The sequence below is a fragment of the Lepisosteus platostomus genome, chromosome 6 (assembly GCF_059453375.1).
Source record: "Lepisosteus platostomus isolate fLepPlt1 chromosome 6, fLepPlt1.hap1, whole genome shotgun sequence".
NCBI classification, from domain to species: Eukaryota; Metazoa; Chordata; class Actinopteri; order Semionotiformes; family Lepisosteidae; genus Lepisosteus; species Lepisosteus platostomus.
In genome coordinates this window covers 3637304-3657513 of record NC_142616.1, presented here as the reverse complement: position 1 = coordinate 3657513, position 20210 = coordinate 3637304, and the positions used below count along the sequence as shown (strand labels likewise).

The following is a 20210-nucleotide window of genomic DNA, read 5'->3' as shown; positions in this document are numbered from 1 at the left end:
GTGACACCCCTCTGTCAAACACAGCTGGAGGAGATCCTGGAGCCAAATAACTCCCAACGATTAAACAGCTGGATGGGCCAGCTGGCCTCCTCTTGTCTGTCACCATCATGCTCTGATCTTCTCATGCTGTGTGAGTGAGTTAGTATTTTATTGTTTTGATTATTGGGAACACAAACAACTGGATAGACTTCACCTGAGCAGCTACTGACATCGACGTTTATTAAAAAAACTTTAAAGTCCAAAATGACACAGAAAGTCACTTCTCTTACAACCCCACACCTTCCCCAAACAACAACCACCAAAGCTGTTTCATAACTGCAGCTCTAAACCACTCCCCCTGACAACCCTAATCATACCCCTAACAACCACACCCCCTAATACTCACACCCCTGCAGCTCTGTGCAGATCCAGAAAGTGAAACTCAGAGATCAGTTTCGTTTTACTTGAAACAGCCTCACTGCAGCTCCGTCTCTACTGCTCCTCTCTGTGCAGTTTTTACTTGTCAGAAAAATGGCAGAAGGCACTTTTCCATTTTCTCAGGACCAGTTCAGCTGCTCAGTGTGTCTGGATTTGCTGAAGGATCCAGTGACTCTGCTCTGTGGACACAGTTACTGTATGGGCTGTATTAAGAACTGCTGGGATCAGGAAGATCAGACTGGGATCTACAGCTGCCCCCAGTGCAGACAGACCTTCACCCCAAGACCTGGTCTTCACAGAAACACCATCCTGACTGAAGTGGTGGAGAAACTGAAGGAGACAGGGCTCAGTGGCCCTCCTCCTGCTCACAGTCCTGCTGGCCCTGGAGATGTGCTGTGTGATGTCTGCACTGGGAGACAGAGGGTAGCTGTGAAATCCTGTCTGGTGTGTCTGGCCTCTTACTGTCAGACTCACCTCGATCTACACAATGAGCTCAATCCAGGAAAAAAACACAAGCTGGTTGATGCCACAGGACAACTGCAGGAGAAGATCTGCTCCACTCATGACAAACTGCTGGAGTTCTATTGCCGTACTGACCAGAAGTGTGTTTGTTATCTTTGTGTAATGGATGAACACAGAGGCCATGATACTGTCTCAGCTGCAGCAGGAAGGAAAGAGAAACAGGTAAGGACTTTGTGTCTTATCATAAAGTGTCTAGTACAACATGTAAAAAGGATATTTAGGATATTTGGTGCTTTAAGTGATCTCTGGACTGTATTTACTGTATCTGTAATGCTGGATCTCCACTGCTGAGTCCTGCTCATGTACTCAGCTGTGATCCACACTGCCTATGTCTCTGAAGTGTCTCCTGTTCTTCTGTCTGCTGCTCATTATCTCCTCCTCCTCTCCTTCACTGTTTCTCTCTTTACTGTCCTCATGTAGCACCGTACAACTTCACAGCATACTCAACACCTCTAGAACAGACTGCACCCTCATTAATGCACAGCATACTCAACACCTCTAGAACAGACTGCACCCTCATTAATGCACAGCATACTCAACACCTCTAGAACAGACTGCACCCTCATTAATGCACAACACACTCAACACCTGTAGAACAGATTGCACACTCATTAATGCACAACACACTCAACACCTCTAGAACAGATTGCACTCTCATTAATGCACAACATACTCAACACCTCTAGAGGAGTCTGCACCTTCATTAATGCACAACACACTCAACACCTCTAGAACAGACTGCACCCTCATTAATGAAGTCCTGCTTTAATTTCAGCACAACAGTATTATTATTTATAATAATAAACTATTTTTATATGATAGATTTACAATGGCTTCTCAAAGCACTTTACAGAACACAAAAGGTAGAAGGTAGAAGGGGGTTTTGGAAAACAGTATAAAAGCAAAGAAGCAGAAACAGACCCAGTTAAATTAAAACCCTTCTGAAACAGAAGATTGTGAGTCTGGATTAGAAAGAGCACAGGGAAGGTGACTCTATGATATCCACAGGGATAGAATTCCAGAGCTGTGGGCTGCAGCAGGAGAAGCCCTGTCACCCAGAGTGCTGGCTTGGGGGACAGACAGGAGACCAGAATTAGAAGAGTGAAGGTTGTGAGGTGGGGAGTAGGATGATAGTAACTCTGACAGGTTCTGAGGTGTCAAGCCATGCAGAGACTTTTAGGGGATCATGAGGATTTTGAAGTCAACATGAAACCTGATAGGAAGCCAGTGCAGGGACTTCAGGACAGGAGTTATGTGATCACTTGCACTAGACCTTGTCAGAATTCTGGCTGTCATTTTCTGGACATACTGAAGTTTGTTCAGTGTAGGTTTAGATACCCCAGCGAGTGGAGCGTTACTGTAGTCAATATGAGTAAAGATGAAGGAGTTGTCCAGCTTTTCAGCAACAGTTAGATATAACATAGGACGCAGCTTGGCAGTATTTCTGAGGTGGAAGAATGATGTTTTGATAATTTGTTGAATATGTCATCCTGGATCAGATATCGCCCCCAAGTTCTTCAATTTTAACAGTGACTCCAGTACAGAGTTATCCACAGATAAGGATACTGCATTGGTGTGCCAAGAAGCATGACTTCTGTCTTGTCGCAGTTTAAATGAAGGAAATTGTGAGTCGTCCATGTGTTTATGTCAGAGAAGCAATTAGAGCAGAGACATGTCAGTGTCAGTTTAGTATGGATGTACTGTACTGCAGATTTGAGTATCATCAGAACTCATACATGCTGAAGGGCAGGGGGCCAGTGTCAACCCCTGAGGAAGACCAGACTTAATGAGTCCAATTTCAGAGCTAAAGTCGCAGAGAGAGACAAAGTGAAAGTGTTCAGTGAGGTAAGACTGGAACCATTGAAGAGCAGTGTCAGAAACTCCAAACACCGTCTCAAGACAAGAAAGTGAGAGGTCATGGCTGACAGTGTCGAAAGCAGCACTGAGCTCAGTAAGAATGAGGACAGAAAGAGAACGAGAATCAGAAGCCGTTAGAAGATCGTTAGTGACTTTGACCAGGGCACTTTCTGTGCTGTGAGGTTGTCTGAAACCATATTGGAGTTCAAAGAGGATTATTTAACTGAAATCTGTAACGAACAGTTCTTTCCGGACCCTATGCGGACGACACAGTCCGACGGAGTGGGGAAACACTGGGGAAACGTCATGCAGGAATACGGGGCAGAAGACAGGGGGGCGTGTCCAAGGTGCGCTGGTGCACGGGGGAGGTGTGGCCGAGGCGAACAATCCAAGAGTAATCCTTAGGGAAAATCCAAAACACACGAGTAAGTCCAAAACCAGGAGATCCATCAGAACAAAGAATTAAAAACCACGAAGGCCGGGTCGGAACCGGCGGACGGGGAACAGGAACGGGAACGGGAACGGGAACAGAGGTTAAAACCTTAACGGGACCAGGCGCTTCCTGGTCCCGGACTCGCACGATATGGAAATCAGATGCAGAGCCTGGATGAGCGTCAGCGCCTGGCTTTTAAGGTGGGCAGGGAATGGGAAACAGGTGCAGAGAATGAAGTCTTTAGTGAAAGGGCTGGAGCACCCTTAAGGAGGAGGGACTATAATCGTGACAAATCTAACAGCACACTGTAAACTTTCTACATGAAAAGGTAATGAAAGGGTATGAAAGTTGGATAGAGGGTGAAAGTTGTTCAGGCTGTCCAGAGCCATGATTCTCTTTCTCACACAGGGGTAACAGCAGCAGCTGTGAAGCCACTGGTACCACATCAGTGCTCAAGGACTCATTTATTATACTGAGGACTATGGGGCAGAAAGCAGAGAAACAGGATTGAAATAAAGTGCTGGGAAGGGGATCTAATAGGCAGGTGGTGGATCTCAGACACATAAACCAGTGAACTGTGGTATAATACCTTCACCTGCTTTATTAAATACAAGACTCACGCTGGGCTCTGCTGGAGTCAATCTGACACAGAACATGTTTCCTTTTGTCCTCTGAAATTATCTGAATTTTCCCAGAAGCAGACAGGATGTGAGATGTGGTCGGACACAGGGTCTGCCTGGTCCAGAACCTCATCCAGCGGTCAAGCACGTCAGCCACAGGGTCTCCTCTGACCACTCAGAGAAACTAGTGGCAACAAGGCTCATCAGCACTGCTGCAGTCCTCTGTTTTGAGATGCCGAGAGCAGTCAGGACACTAGTGTATATTGAGATGAATGAAATCTGAAATCTCTAGATGATGAAGGAACAAGTAATAGGTTTATTCTTCTTCAGGTGTGAGAAGGCTCCACGGCCGAAACGTTGTGTTTTCTTTCTTCTTTTTTTCAGTATGGAATAAGCCTATTGCTTGTTCCTTTCCAGCCTACGCATGCTGATGCAGCTCCCCACCTGAACTATTTCTAGATGATGTTTTATATATCATTTGAAACACAATTATCTTGTTTTTACATTTCACCTCACATACAGATGTGCAGACCCAGGTGTCAGGTGTCTGCTGCGCTGCACACGCTGCCGGTGTAGATTAGACATGAAACAGGAGCATGTCAGACAGGACCAGGAAACACATCTCGTGTGGATAAGACATCAAGGATACAGAGTGTGGGTTTCCCAGGGTGACTCTAAGGGGTGTCTCTGTGATGTGATTCTCTTACAGCAGAAATGTCCTGAGTGTCTCTATTTCTCCGCAGAAGCAGCTGGGGGAGACACAGACACAAACCCAGCAGAGACTCCAGGAGAGAGAGAAGGAGCTGCAGAAGCTGAGACAGGCTGTGGAGTCACTCAGAGTGGGTATTTACCAGAGGAGTGGACACACAGACACACATTTCCACAGCTGGACACTGGACAGTACCCTTTGGAAACAGAGCATACAGCATAATGTAGTTTGAGTGTTTTCCTGTGCAATAATCCTCTGTGTGTCTCCTCCCTCAGAGCTCTGCACGCACAGCTGTACAGGACACTGACAGGATCTTTACTGAGCTGATCCGCTCCATTGAGAGAACACGCTCTGAGGTCACAGATCTGATCAGAGCTCAAGAGAGGGCTGCAGTGAGTCAGGCTGAAGGACTTCTAGAGCGACTGGAGAAGGAGATCACTGAGCTGAAGAGGAGAGACGCTGAGCTGAACCAGCTCTCACACACAGAGGATCACATCCATTTCCTCCAGGTAACATCACTGCTCTGTGACTCTGCAGTACAGAAGGGTGTCTCTCACACAGAGCTGCTCCTGGCTTCTCCCCAGGAATGTGTGTTGTGTTTGACTGGAAACTCCTCTTTCTCTTCCCTGCTGCAGGATTTCCAGTCTGTCTGTGTCCCTCCTGGAGCTGGAGACTCACCCAGCATCCCTGTCCGTCCACACTTCTCTCCTGAGGCAGTGAGGAGAGCTGTCTCTGGACTGAAAGAGCGACTGGAGGACATCTGCAAGAAGGAATCAATAAAGATTTCCACAACAGGTTAGTAGAGAAACACACTGATGTCTTTCTGGATAGTTTATATATTTCCTTTTTCTCTCTTATATTGTCAATGTATTTTTTGTGCAGTGACTGTATTTATCAGAGCAGCTTATCAGTCAATGATTCAAATTCTAGGTGAAATGTCTTAAAATCTCCAGTCTCACAAATCTTTGTCACAGTAAGTGTGTTGTTATATTGTGCTGTATATAGTTTAACAGGAACGTTTTAATAGGGGCTACAGTCCCAGTCCAGTAGAACATGTTATTCCTGTTACTCTGTTACTGCAGCCCTGATGAGACATTTCTCTGTGTGTCTCCCCAGTGACTGAAGTCTACAGTCTGCTGACTCCAGAGCCCGGGTCCAGAGCACAGCTTTTACACTGTGAGTCTGTTTTCACAACAGTTCCCCTCTGAAATATACCTGGAGCTCAAACACACAGCAGGAACAGTGATACAGAAACTGATACGCACTCTGACACACACACTGATTCACACTCTGATACATGCTGATACACGTCTGAATTCAGAAAGTCAAGCTTGCAGACAGTCACTCTGTGTGGATCAGAGACACACTGTGTCAAACACACAGATGGACACAGAAGTTCCAGTGGGTGTAGTTTATTTAAGAAAATGCACTTTATTACAACAATGTGCAGTGCACAGTGCTTACAGAGAATACAATTCTGACAACAACTCTTCTACAGAATTTAAATCGTCTCAAAAAGAGTGATTGTCCATTATCAATCATTCTATTTTGCAAGTGGTCAGTGAGGCTGGTTCACACAATAAGAGCCCCTCCAAGCCTCCTGGGTGTTACCACTGGCTGCAGTCCTGGCTTTGAAACTGCGATTGTCCATTTCTCAACAGGAGCACTAAGGAACATTTTTTCTGGGTTTTCTTCAGCCCTCAGTACTGTCCAGTGCTCTTTTGCTCTGATGAAACAGTTCAGCAGTTCAGGAGTCGTATAGAAACCAATGTCCTAAGGCAGCGGACGTGGGGCAACCTGGTGCTGGGCGGGTCTCAGGACATCCCAACGTCAATGATGAGCGAAGGGGAATGAGAGACCTGGACATATATATCCCCAGAGACAGAGACACCGAAAGGACAGCAAAGCACAAGGAACTGGGGACAGGACAGAGTAGGAGCGTCCTTTGGCTGCAGAGGGCATGACACCTCTCTGGTCACCAGCTCTGGTGCACAGTCATCCAGCTGAGGGCCTTCAGCTTGTTGTCTAGTCCTCTGGGTTGAGTCTTTACCCAGGTCTCCCATGGGATCGTCAGCCCCTCCCCGGTGACCTGAAGGATCATCTGTCTCTCCCTGGTGACTAGTTCCTCCTTCCTCTTCCTTGTATTGTGCCTTTTGTTGGTTCAGAGCTCTGGCTGTCCCATGGCCTCATACCTCCTAGTAGGTCTCCGGTCAGTTTTCTGCTTTAGGACTAGTGTTTGACACCGGATCAGATGCTTCATTGGGAGGGAGAACCACAGCCTGACAAAGTACTGAGAATTGTGACTGATGGGGTCCAGCCCCTAGTGACAGAGGTTGCAGAAGAAGATGCAGTGGAGTTTCAGGGGGAAATTTGGCACATCTCTCCCCCTTCCTCACTGTCTGGCACATCTGGCTCCTTGTTATGTACTCGTACCTGTTCCACCATCCCTTGCAGCGCTTGTCTGAGTCTGGCTGACAGAGGGTACACCACGACCAGGTCAGCTAAAGCCAGCAGGGTGTCTGCCTTCAGCACCCTCACTTTCCCCATGAGAGTCAGTGTGCGAGTCTTCCACAGGTCCAGTTACACGTTGACCTTGACGGCCCTCCCTGTCCAGTTTATGTTCTTGTTGTCCTGGCTCTGGAATGAAACCACCAGCATCATTAGGGGCTCCATGCAAGGCTTGAGACCTTCTGGCGGCATGTTCCTGTCCCTCCAGGGTCCAAAGAGCTTGCCCTTGCTCTTTCTGTTTATTAGCCTCTGCCTACAGCTCTGTAATGAGAACATAGAGAAGAGGTGAAAGTGGACACCTTTGTCCTACTCCAGATTCCTGGGGGATGAAATCCCAAAGATGTCTGTTCATGTTGACCCTATTGCCCACTTCAGAGTACAGTATCTCTGTCCAGCAGCTGAAACTTTCCAGCTGACTTATCACCCTCCCACCCCACATGTCTGGTCACTGTTGATGAAGTGGGGCAGGGCGGTCCTCAATCTAATGGCCAGTAGCTTGGACACGATCTTGATATCCATGCAGAGCATCTTTTGAACCCCTCCTGAAGTGCTGAGAGATGACACCTTCCCTCATCCTGTGTCCAAGCTTTTTGCTGATGGAAGAGCTCTTGTTCCACCTCCACCAGGTCTGCCACTGGGGTGTCCCAGAAGCAGGTGTGGAATTCCTTGGGAAGTCCGTCTTGCCACAGCCCTTTGCCATTCTCCATCTGCCAGAATGTGTCAGAGTCTGAGACCCTGGATTTGTGAATAAGTGGAATATTCAGGAGCAGAGCCAGTCTCACAATAATGATGGTATGATGACACTGCTCTTCCCCTGCAGCTTCACAGACACACAGCCTCTTGTGAGCGGCAGCAGTGGGACTCTGGTACAGGGGCTCCTCTGGGGCCTGTAGGCCTCTCTCTGGTCTGAGAAATGGCTGCTTCTCTTCACACATCAACCAGGCTGATGGGTCAGCAGGAAGAAACAGTCAGGACTTGATCTGTCTGAACAAGCAGAGCGATAGGAAAACCCAACATCATTTGTTCTTGATATCCTGCCAAAATAAGAAGTCTTAGGTTATTGTTGGTCAGTCACTAAATCTTTAAGCACAAAAACCTCAAACGCTTTTAGACTAGTCTGCAGACATCAAATACACTTGAACTGGGAATTACACAGTAAAATGCAGGAGAGGTATAAGTTGAAGGGGGAAGAAACAGTATTTCTGTGTATTTTGCGCAGATGAATGTGAAGAGATAGGGGAATGACAGACAAAAAGAAAAAGAATTCAGGACGACACACAACCCGTTACACAGTTTGTTCATTGCTGGCTTGCTGTTTACTGGGACCAACAGTAACAGGAAGCCAACAGCAGGTATAAGTCATCGTAAATGTATTCTGTTCAGTGTTGAAAGAGTGAGCAAACACTCTGTACAGGACATGTTTCTGCAGTTTCTCATCAAGAAGAACAGATGTTTGGAAAGCTGTGTCAATTCTACTTGTCACAGAAATGGTAAAAATGACACACGTTTCAGATCAAGATCTCTTTATTTGCCATATACAATCTCTTGCATTAGGAATTCATCTTTTCACATACAGGACCCCAGCTTGCTCTCCATGAGACACAGACACACAGACAGAGAGAAGCTTGGGGTCACAGTACAGCCTGTTTTCCTCAGAGCAGCTCAGACATGTCAGAGTCAGGTGCTCATGGTTAGTTTAAGAGGGGTATTTATTGGGGCTGTAGGGCTCCTCTTACTGGCCAGGGGTAATAACTTTGGGGTCTTTCTCTTCAGCCCAGCTGGTGTTCTCACATGGTCCTGGTCATTAAGAGAGCCAGTGGTGTGTTTCACTAAGAATGACACTGGAGTGTCAATATTATTTCATTAGTCCCACCAGAGTGGGTGTGTATTGGGGTGTTTGCCTGCGATATTGGGGACCTCGTTTCAATCAGGAGTGATCTAGAGGGTGTCTGTGTTTCCAGACTGATAAACTCTCCTGTGGAGTAAGTCAGTGTTTGACACTGTGTCCTGTTCTACACAGAATAAGTGTGAAATATCAGTGGAAGATGTTGTCATGATGGCTTCAGAGTTGCAGTGTCCAGAAGAGGGCGACCTCTCTCATCACTGAAATAAAGGCGCTCTGAGTCCGGAAATGAATTCAGGTATTAATAATAATTGCTTACACTTATATAGCGCTTTACAGGTAATGGGGATCCCCTCCACCCCACCAGTGTGGGGAGGAGAGCAGAGTGATGAAGCCAGTTCAGAGAGGGGGGTTATTAGGAGGCCATGATGGGTATAAGCCAGGGGGAAATTTGGCCAGGACACCAGCGTTACACCCTTACTCTTTTCAAGAAACACCCTCGGATTTTTAATGACCACACAGGACCTGGGTTTTAAGTCTCATCCACAGGACAGCGCCTGTTTACAGTATCATGTCCCCATCGCTATACTGGGGAATTAGGACCCACACAGACTGCAGGGTGAGCACCCCCTGTTGGCCCCACTCACACCTCTTCCAGCAGCAGCCTTAGTTTTTTCCAGGAGGTCTCCCATCCAGGTACTGACCAGGCTCACACCTGCTGAGCTGCAGTGAGCTGCCAGTTGTGAGTTGCAGAGTGATATGGCTGCTGGTGTTTTTATAAATTCATGTAGGTGACTGTGTCAGCCTTTCTAGGCTCCAGGAGTCAAAAAATAAGAGCTGATAAGAATATATTTGATCGTCACTAGATTGACGATCTGGCAGACAGGCAAAGGGGAGTATTTACTCAGTATTAAGTATTTATAGTTTACACTGAAGTATTAAGTATGAGGAGAGTATTAAGTCAGTATTCATTAGTCATGCGAATAAAGCTTCTTGAATCGATTAAAACCCCCATTCGCTCTGGGCATGTAGAAGCCCCGCCCCCGTCTGTCAGTGGTCAGAGCTCACTGATTGACAGCTGGTGTCTCCTATCAGAGAGGCGGACAGTGAGCGCGAGCAGTCTGAACTCAGTATGAGCGCCTCTGTTTCTCTCGTCTTTCTCTCCGGGTTTCTGGATGTGTTATTTCTGCTTTAAATTGAACACTTTGGATATTTCTTCGCATTTTCAAAGTAAGTGGGAAGGCTTTCTTATATTTCAGCAAGGTTTTGCTTTTTCCATTATATTTTTTTTCTGTAAAAACTTGCATTACACAGTCTTTGAATTCAGCACTTTTTTATTCTGCGTCGTCAGGAAAATGGTCTCATAGAAGATTAACAAGCTGCTGAACTGGGATTTGAAATAAACCGGTTTAACAGACAGGCTGTCCAGTTTCCTACAGTATACAGGTCGCTGTGGTGGGTTGTGAAGTGTTTGAAAGCGAGTGGTCGGGCTGTAGTTTCTCCTGCAGTCCGGTCGGTCCTGTGTTTATTAATAATGTCGTTTAAAAACATAAAGTTTCATCGCTGTGAAAACAAGTGTTTAATGTTTGTATTTAGAGGATATTGGGGATCACTCCCATTTGTAACACTAGTGAAACAGTGAAGAAGATGTCGTTTCTCTGGAAGGGAAGAGCAGTCATTAGTAATTGACTGGTGTTTCTCTCTCGGTGTGTTTGGGGACAAAGACATTTCACAGTCTGATGGAGTTCAGTTGGACTGTGATCGGCAGGAGCCTGTTGTGATGTTTGTGTTTTATTCCCCAGCTGCTGTGACTCTGGACCCTGATACAGCTCACTGTGAGCTCAGCCTGTCTGAGGATGGGAAGAGAGTGAGATGGGGAGGGAGGAAGAGTCTCTCTGACAATCCTCACAGATTTTATTACTGGGAATGTGTCGTGAGCAGGGAGGCCTTCACCTCAGGGAGACACTACTGGGAGGTGGAGGTGAATCGATACTGGAGAATAGGAGTGACCAGAGAGTCTGCAGAGAGGAAAGGATATTTCAGCTTCTCTCCCCAGCAGGGTTACTGGTGTCTGCTCTCTTACCAGTTTGGTTTCTCTGCTCTCACTGACCCTATGACTGATCTCCCCCTCAGTCTGCTGCCCAGAGAGCTGGGGGTGTGTGTGGATATTGAGGAGAGGAAGGTCTCCTTTTACACAGTGGAGTCCAGAGCTCATCTCTACACTTTCACTGACATGGTCTTCCCTCAGGGGGAGAAGATCTATCCTGTCTTCTATACTGTGGATTCAGATAAAGACCTTGAGCTGCTGCCTGCTGTCAGTGTGGAGATTAAACCCGTCACTGACTCATGAACACAGGCTGACTCTCTCCCAGCTCTCTGTCCACTGCTCACACTGGGAGACGGGTTTACTGACAGGCAGAGAGATGAGGTCAGAAATATAATAGTAATTGTAGATGATGTTGTGTTTAAATTGTTTTATTTACTATAACACATTTAAACGGGGAACAATAACATGTACTAGAGAGGGCGAGATAACTCGCTACCAGCCTGCTGTACTCCTGACTTGTAAATATCTCTGGAAACCCTGCTGTGTTTTTTTCCCATTTTTAAGAAAATAAACTTTTAAAAATGAAATCCCGCGTGAGTCTCTCCTGCGCGCGCCGGTGACTGTGAAGCTGCCAGAACGGGGAGGGACCCGCTGACGTCACCACAGCAGGAGGAACAGGGACTGTGATGCAGACAGGAAGTGGCTCAGGGTGGTTATGGGAGTTGTAGTTTTTCACCAGCGCTGTGTCTGTGAGCAGCTCCAGTCCCTGACAGTCTAGTACACGGCTCCCCTTAGAGTTACGTTTAATGTTTAAATAAAATCAGTTTTATTTGATCTGTGTCTCAGGGGAAAGTGCGGTGTGGACGCGCTGTGTCCGTTACTCCTTTTTCCTGCTCTTTTCTTTATTTGAGTTCCCAATAAATCGAGATAATCGCCCGGTGAAAGCTGTTTTCTTTCATATTGTAACGCATACGCCATCAGGGTGTGTAAGAGCCGGCTTACCAGAGCGGTGACGTCGCCGCCCTTCCCTGTGATAGCAGGACTACAGCTACTGGGCTGTAAAGAGATCTCTCTTTGGCTCACCGGGCTGGGTCCTTGTTGAGTGACACGGGAGTCCTGGGTTCGAGCTCCTGACGGTGGGGGGCCGACCTGATGCGGCAAGGGTGCCCGCCTGAACCCCGAAGCGTTACAATATGAAAATCCTAAATCGAACCCAGGATTTTACATCTGTTTGGTGGCAGCGGCGAGTTTTTTTCTTCACGGACAGAAACTTGGGCTCCGTGTCAGTCTTGTCTTCCGTCCTGCCGTTTGGACATTTCCTGTGGACGATTCTCTGTCCACAGAGGGACTGTGTCGAGAGAGGTAGTTTTCACGGCTATCTTCTACGCTGTGGTGTGCTGGGGCAGCAGCATCATGACAAAAGATGAAAATAGGCTCAATAAACTCATCAAGAAGGTGGCTGAGAGGAGAATGCTGACCAAGCTCACAGCCATCATGAGCGACGCCTCTCCTCCGCTTCATGGGACTGTTACTGGGCAGCGGAGCACCTTTAGCACCAGACTGCTCCAGCTGCGGTGTTCAAGGGAACGTTTCCGCAGGTCTCTCCTCCCGGCGGCTGTCAGGGTGTAGAACGCTGCCCTGGGGGAGGACTGTCAGCCCTTCATCTGCTCGTCTATGGACAGCATGGTGCTCCATTGGACTTTTTGGACACTCAGTCTGTATAAACCTATGCACATTTCTCACATATGTTATTGTTTTTACAGCGACTATGATCAGCACATTTTGCACACACCTGTGTATTTATTTTTATTTATCTTGTTTGTCTTTTGTTTTATAACTATTCTGATGTCTGTTTTGCTTGTCTTCAGCTGGACAGCTGTAACACATGAATTTCCCAACGGGATTAATAAAGTATTATCTATCTAGTTTTGACACACTCCCTTGTGCGCTGGTTAGTGTGGTAATTGTGAGACACTCCCTAGAGCAGGAGAGTTAGTAGATGGCTGAGCTGCTAAATAACTGTTCATGTAAAAAGTGAAGTTAAACGCATTCCTGGTGTTGTGTTCAACCTTGTTTAATTTATATAAACCAGGGTGCCCAATCAGTCGATCGCGGAGTGCTTACGAGTCAATCGATCGCAAGAATGTTTGGCAAAAAACAAATGGGCTATTTAATTATTTACTTTTTTCGGTAGCCTAAAATGTCATTCAGATCTGTCCATGTCATGTCATACACTTTACTGGCCTTGTGTGTGTTTCACCCTTGTCGAAAGGGTTGTAAAAGTCTCTTCCCTGAGTGCTGGCTGACACTGAAGAAAGGCTGCAGGAGCTCTGTAATGAGGAGCTGTGTGTGCGCTACCCAAGATCGTTCTCTGGGTTATTGCCGCACAAACCCCGGTGTGTAAAACACTTAGCTGCAGCAGTGTGGGTGTTTAAATGCTCTTGGCTCGTGAACAGCACCCCCCTATCCCAGTGCATCGCCTGTGTAATAGCGCCACATTCAATAAAACCACAAGAGACAGAGATCCACAAAGCTGTGTCGGTCTTCTGTGTAAAATATCGGTGTGTAGAAATTCGCTCTGAATCTGGACTGTAATTAACACTGTAAACATCCCGTTTGTTTAAAATCAGGTGAGTGTAAATCTGCTGTGTTATTGTCGAGCTGTGGAAGAAGACAAGAAACATATTTCTGAACCTTGTAGGTTTAATTCAGTGTGATGTGTTTAGTACTGCAGAGATCAATGACAATGTATGTATAGAAAAAGGTGAGTGTGAATCTGGTATGTTATCGTCCATCTGTAAAAGGAGACAGGAAACCCTGCTATACTGTAGTTCAGAGTCATTTGTTTTCTCCGGTTTTCATAACCTTCGCTTATTAAAATGCCTATTTTTGAGACCACGATTTTTCAGATGTCAATAACTTTGCGAAAATGACACAGAGCCTTCAAATCACATGCGTTTAAGAGATCGCGATTCGTGAAAATTGCAGCAGCTTTTATTTAAACAACATACTGGGGCATTAGGACCCACATGAGCCACAGGGTGAGCGCCCCCTGCTGGCCCCACTCACACCTCTTCCAGCAGCAGCCTTAGTTTGTCCCAGGAGTCTCCCCTCCAGGTACTGACAGGCTCACACTGCTGGGCTCCAGTGGGCTGCCAGCTGGGAGCTGCAGGGTGACGTGGCTGCTGGCCTGCATGATGTAGCGCTGGATGTTGTAGCAGTGTAGATACGGGTTGGGCTCCAGTGGCCGTTGTCCAGGGTAGCTGTCGTGGTCTTGATGAAAGCTACAGGTGCTGAGGGTCCCCCCTCTGGGCCTGTGACACCTGGGGGTGCTGTTGCCACTGATCATGGTTCTCTCTCTGGTTTCTACCCCAACACGCTTCTCAGGGGTGGTGTTCACCAGTGTCTCCGGCGGCCTTGGAGAGCTCTCCTTCCTGTCCCTCATGACCTTCTTCCACAGGTACCCCAACCTCTCAGGGCAGCGTTAATGTACTGGAGTGTCCAGTCAGTGTGTCTGTATGAACCCCTCTCTCTCTCAGTGCAGTGTTAATGTACTGGAGTGTCCAGTCAGTGTGTGTGTATTAACCCCTCTCTCTCTCTCAGTGCAGTGTTAATGTACTGGAGTGTCCAGTCAGTGTGTCTGTATTAACCCCCCTCTCTCTCAGTGCAGTGTTAATGTACTGGAGTGTCCAGTCAGTGGGGGCAGGAACTGGAGGCAGGTGCAGGAGATCAACACTAAACTAGGAAGGGCTGGAGCCTCCTTAAGAGGAGGGGTTTACGAGCGTGACAGGCGTTTGTATAAAGGATTCCACAATGAACCGCAACGGCTTCTGTGTAACGCTGGCGGGTGATTCATCCTCAAAGATGTTTCCAAAGAACACCAGCGCGTGCTTCTTGGGGTATTCAGGAAGGGCTACTGGCCGGGACGGGAGCTGGGCAGTGGGCCTGGTAGAACTACACTACCCGCACACCCTACACACGGTAGACCGAGACGAAGAGTCTTCCGCGCGTCGGCGAAGAGGCCGGAGGCTGCAGGGACCGCCCCTCCCCCCCAAGGGTACGCCGGCGGCATCGAGCAGCTCGCGCTTGAAACGAAGCGCGCTGTGGACAAAACCACGCTCACTGGCGTAGGTTTCAGACACGTCAGAGCCCGGGGAGGGGCCATCGGTGGGGGGGGGAGTGATATTGAGAGAACGATTTACAATTCGGGCGCACGAAATAACGTTTCCGCTTCCTCTTCGTTTTCTTTGTGTGACTGAAGTCACACGCACACAGAAAGTGTCTAACAGGCCAGCATGATCCCCGGCTCCTAACAACAACGCTATCAAACACTATCAAACACGTTACTGTGTCTTTATATCAGTCCAATAAAGCCGAACTGTCTGACACTGCTGTAGATTGGGATAATGGAGAGAGATGAACTGATGAAGTTTTATTCTGGTTTGGGGAGGAATTATTAGGGCACTGTAGCTCCTGTACTCTTGAACTTCCTAGTGAGGACTGCAGCTCTCTTTCACTGCTAGTGCCGCACCTGTCCTTGTGAAGGGCAGAGTTAGAAAACGTTATTTTGAGAGAAAACGAGGGAACGATTTAGCCTTTTCGTGCGCACGCAGTGTAAATCGTTCCCTCGATATTTAACTTTTTTTTTCCCTTCCGATGGTCCCCTCCCAGGCTCTGGAAAAGACCACCCCATGAGCCGGGCTGTGGGGGTTGTTGGGAGGGATACCCGGTTTCTAATGTACAAGCATGACCCTCTGGCGAGGGTGCTGGGTCTCAGATCAGGTGGCGGAAGTGTAAAATCGCCCCATCCTGTCAATATGACGGGCGGGTTTATCACCAGGCGTGTCTATACACAGAAATCATAGAACACCAGTTCATAGGCGACGTCTAGGCGCCGCTTCTGCGTTGCGTGCCTTTCAAAGGCGTGGATGGCGAATTCGTCACGGTCTTGCATGACAAGCCCCACTGCGTGCTGGTGAGCATCGATCAGTTTAAAACACCATCGCTCTTGAAATAAAGACGGATCGAAACGAGCAGGTGTCATTTCATCTGAAAGCATGACGGTCTCTCTCTCCGTACCCCCCTCTCTCTCTAACCCTGTGTGTGTGTAGCACTCTAACCCGTCCCTGTGCGTGTGTGCGTGTGAGCGTTAGTGTAGGAGCAGGCCAAAATGGCAGTCAGCAGGAGCGTTCCCTCAAACCCCCTTCGCCTGTGAACACGACACCGTGTGTCTTCCTGTCTCTCTCTGTTCACGGGCGGGCCAATCCTCAAGCAGCCTCTTCAGCCCGACTTCCGGAGCGGAGAGCTCTCCCCTGGCGGACACAGCCGGGAAGCGTCTGGGAGACGAGCCCCTGCCGGAGCACCGCGGGGAGCGCGCCGGGGGGGGGGGGACACTGCTCGCTTTCCCCCTCAGCGCCGGACCAGGAGGGCACAGGGCATCATCCCCTGATCGAAACGGGGTCACCCGAGCGCTGGGACACGCCTCGCGCAGGCCTTACCCGCCACAGTCGACACGGTCGGGTTCGAGCGCCGGGAAGCTGCTCCCCCCACCCCCCTGCAGACAGCACAAACAAAGAAACCCCCCCCCTCCTTCGTCAGCGCTGCGCTCGTGTGCCGTTGAAGGTGGCTTCGGCGCTGCTGTCGTTCCCCAGATGTAGCGCCTTGTCGTTTCGGGGTCGTGACGTCACTCAGCCCCCCCACAACCTCATAGGGGAACCGGACCGGTCTCACTCGTCAGTGCCAGGTCAGACGTCAATCGTTAGACGTTATATCTCGGGAACGAGAGCAGCAGGGAAGTTACTTTCACCGGCACAAGCGCAGCGCTCGCGCACGAGACCGCTGAGGCTTCCCCGCCGCGTCTTCAGCGCGTTGGCAGGTGGCGCAGGCTGCCTTTTCATCCACACACTCGCAGGTCGACCCCTCGTCAAGGGGAGATCTGCCCTCTAGCTCAGCTGGCTGGGTCCCTGTGGAGCGACGTCGGAGGCCCGGGTTCGAGTCCCCAGCGGTGGGGGGACCGACCTGAGGCGGCAGTGGTGAGGGTGCAGACCCACCTGAATCCCGAACCCCAGGTGATCCGCTGATCTAAACTCTGGTTTGGATTGTATTTCTTTTGTTATCGTTTATGCAGAAAGTTAAGAAAAAGACCGTTAGCGGTGGTGGTGGCGAGGGCGCAGACCCCCCTGAACCCCGAAAACGCTACATCATTATATGGCTCTGCGGCTCAGGACCTGCGCCTCCTTCAGGTGTGAAGTTCACAGCTGATAAAATTAAGAGGAGCTGTTACCTGTGGCAATTCCTTAACTTCCTTCATGTTGTCCTCAAGGACAAACTGCAGGCAGCACAGATAAAAAGACCACATCTGAAAATGCTCCACAGCCGAAACGTTCTGTTTTCTCTCTTCTTCTTTCAGCCTGGAACAAACCTCTTACTTGTTCCTCTGCAGCCCAGGCCTGCTGACGCAGCCCCCCACCTGAACTACTAGTCTTTTCTGCGAGCTCACCGGGGAGGGTGAACATCACACAATTAAGGCGACATCATGACAGATAACAGTGCGATAGAGATTGAACAGAATAAACCCAGACAGAGCTCAGTGTGAACAGAGTCCGTTACAGTACATTAACAGTACATTCACAGAGCTGCGATGTGTCCAGGGTGTGTGTGCAGTACAGGGTGTCCCAGGAGTGCGGTGTGCCGAATACAGTGACAGCTGTGTGTCCGTGTAGCCGGTACAGGTGATCTGCTGAAGCCCGTGTAGCAGGTACAGGTGATCTGCTGAAGGAGCTGCAGCTGGGCTGTTGAGCAGCCTTGTAGCCCAGAGGTGGGAGCTGTAAGACGGCTGCTAAGAATCTGAAGAATTGCACCCCTCCCCCCCACACAGTGACGTTCCAGTTCACCCAGAGAGTGAAACACATGTCCCCTTGCACTCCTCAGCCCGTCCCACAAACCCGTCTTCCTCGCCGGGCAGCGTGTCCTTCCCACCCTCGAGATCCGGAGCGGGCGCCGGTCCTGCCTCTTCCCGCTTGTCCGATGTGTCCCTCAGGGTTGGAAAACGCCCCCTGGCCCCTGGGAGCCCCCCGGCTGCTGGTCACGGGGGGAGAAAGTTCGGAGCGTCGATCAAGCCGGTGTCCAGAGCTTGTACGGTCATGCTCATTACTGTACCACCCTGATTAGTTAGTTCCACCTCCATCTTTTCATCTACGAGCTGTGGGATTACCAGGCAGTCGTCAGGACCCCCTTGCCACTGCGCGACAAGAAAGAACGGTTTCTGAAAACGCCCCTTGAGGCATTTACACGCCAAATCCTCGAAACACGCTTCGCCACAACACTCCCAGCCTCGTTTGTCATGAGCGTGAGGGGTGAGGAAGAGTGTGAACATCCACCTCTTTTCAGCCTGTACTACAGTGACTGTTCGCTCATCTGCCTGCCCTGCTCAGCAGCAGTGTCAACGGACAATTCAGGCGCGTTACTGGACTTTGACATTAGTGCCACAATCGCAGAGCCTCTAGCTCATTTCACACTTCCTGTTTACTCCCTTGTCTCTGTCAACAAGGTAAAATCACTTCAGAAGAAGAACGTGGTCAGTCACAGGGAAGTGTTGTGTAGAGAGAGAGAAACACAACTCCGAATGTGGAGATCTGTGTGAAACCCAGCGCCTTTCCCACCGCGGGGGAGAGGTTACCCACAGATCTGTGCGAGAGGCTGCTCTCTGATCCGCCTGATGGCGTCATCCCCGCGCGCACGGATCAAGGACTCGAGTGCCCCCCCCCGTCGCAAGCGCCCCGCCATGCCCACGAGCTCCAGTCACGCTGAACGGCCCCCGCACCCTGTTCACCCCCCCTCTCTCTCTCCCTGAGCTCTGAAACCAGTTACTCGTCTCTTCTATCGGCTGGATTACCTTTCGGCTGCCGACTCCTCGCCCTCGTTTCAGAGCCCGGCTGCTCCTCTCGCTCTTGGCCCCACACTGTTCTGGGACCCAGTCGGTCTCCCGCCCAGACTCCACCGGGGTGAGCCCCGCACCGGGTCCCGCCTCCTGACCCCACCTCCCCCGATCGAGAGACGAGTTTTCTTCGACACGGGCGGGAGCGTCATCCGGGGTGCGCGTCCCCGTTTCCTGCGCGTCCGTGTGTGAGATTGTGGGGGTCTCCACAGGCGGCCTGTCGCACAGGTGCGTGTCAGGGGTGTCGATGAGGGCGTTACACCGCCGGCACAGCTTCTCTTCACGACGTGTGATGATTTGCGAGGTTATAAACCCCCCATTTCTCACAGCGACCGACACCCGCCGCCGCCTTCTGAACGCGTCCCGAGACCTCGCGCACAGGGTGGATCTGAACGTCTGCCTCCGTGCCGCAACATGCGGGACCGAAACACGTTTGACGGGCTTTAACGCTGGCGCGCGCGGCGCTGCCGTGGCGATCCGCGGCGTGGCCGTGACTGCGAAGATCCGCGGATCGATGACAACAGCTCGACTGTTTAAAAAGATGAGCCATGACCTTCCCGCAGTAGAACAAACAGCGGTTTAGATTCTGACGGCGGGGGACCCGGCGTGAAATATTTCCCCTCGCCCCGCTTCACGGCACAGAATTTGAACGAGCGCCACTAAGGGCTTTTTATTAAAGAAAAAAGCTGCAGCGTCTGACAAGCCCGTCTCCCGATCCTCTGAGCGACCCGACTCGCTGCGTGTCGGCTCAGCCCCCTGTCGCCACAGCCAGTGTCCACCAGGCCGCGCACACGACCTGGCGAAACACAGAGGCCCGTCGACAAGGTGCGCTTTCCCCCGCTCAGTGACCCTCCTGTACAACAGGGATCGAGACCTCCTGCCGTCACCGTTCCAAACCGCCCGTCAGAGATCCGGCCAACGAACCCACTCGCGGGAGCCGGAGGAGTGACCCTGCAGGAGATCTGCACCGCCAAACAAGCCCACGTCCACAGGGGAAGCCAGTGACCCCCCAGACCAGGGAGAGAGGAACCGAAGCCAAGCCGTGATCCTGAAGCCGTGGTCGAAGGAGAGAACCAAGAGTCCGTAACCACAAAGCAGCAGAGAGGAATAAGGCATTTTTTTTATTCATATACAAAAATAACAAGTCACAACAAAAAAGTCAATCACGTTGCAGAGCGCAGTCCATCCTTATCCTAAACCAAAAAGGGTTTTCCCCCGCTCCTCGGCAGCACGGTAGCCCCACTTGCTGTACTCGTATGTACTGTAGCGCAACGGGGTTCAGGCGGGTGCCCTTGCCGCATCGGGTCGGCCCTTGTTG

At 49.9% G+C, this 20210-nt stretch overlaps 1 protein-coding gene across 1 annotated transcript; it reads left to right on the top strand.

The window, feature by feature from the left end:
- Nucleotides 1-448: 448 nt before the first annotated feature.
- On the top strand, nucleotides 449-11543 carry LOC148659641 (E3 ubiquitin-protein ligase TRIM39-like). The gene is made up of 5 exons (XM_088637570.1): nucleotides 449-1101; nucleotides 4593-4688; nucleotides 4834-5067; nucleotides 5194-5353; nucleotides 10712-11543. Exons 1-5 carry the CDS (start codon nucleotides 511-513, stop codon nucleotides 11257-11259), a joined length of 1629 nt encoding a protein of 542 aa, XP_088493696.1. The 5' UTR covers nucleotides 449-510; the 3' UTR covers nucleotides 11260-11543.
- Nucleotides 11544-20210: the final 8667 nt, after the last annotated feature.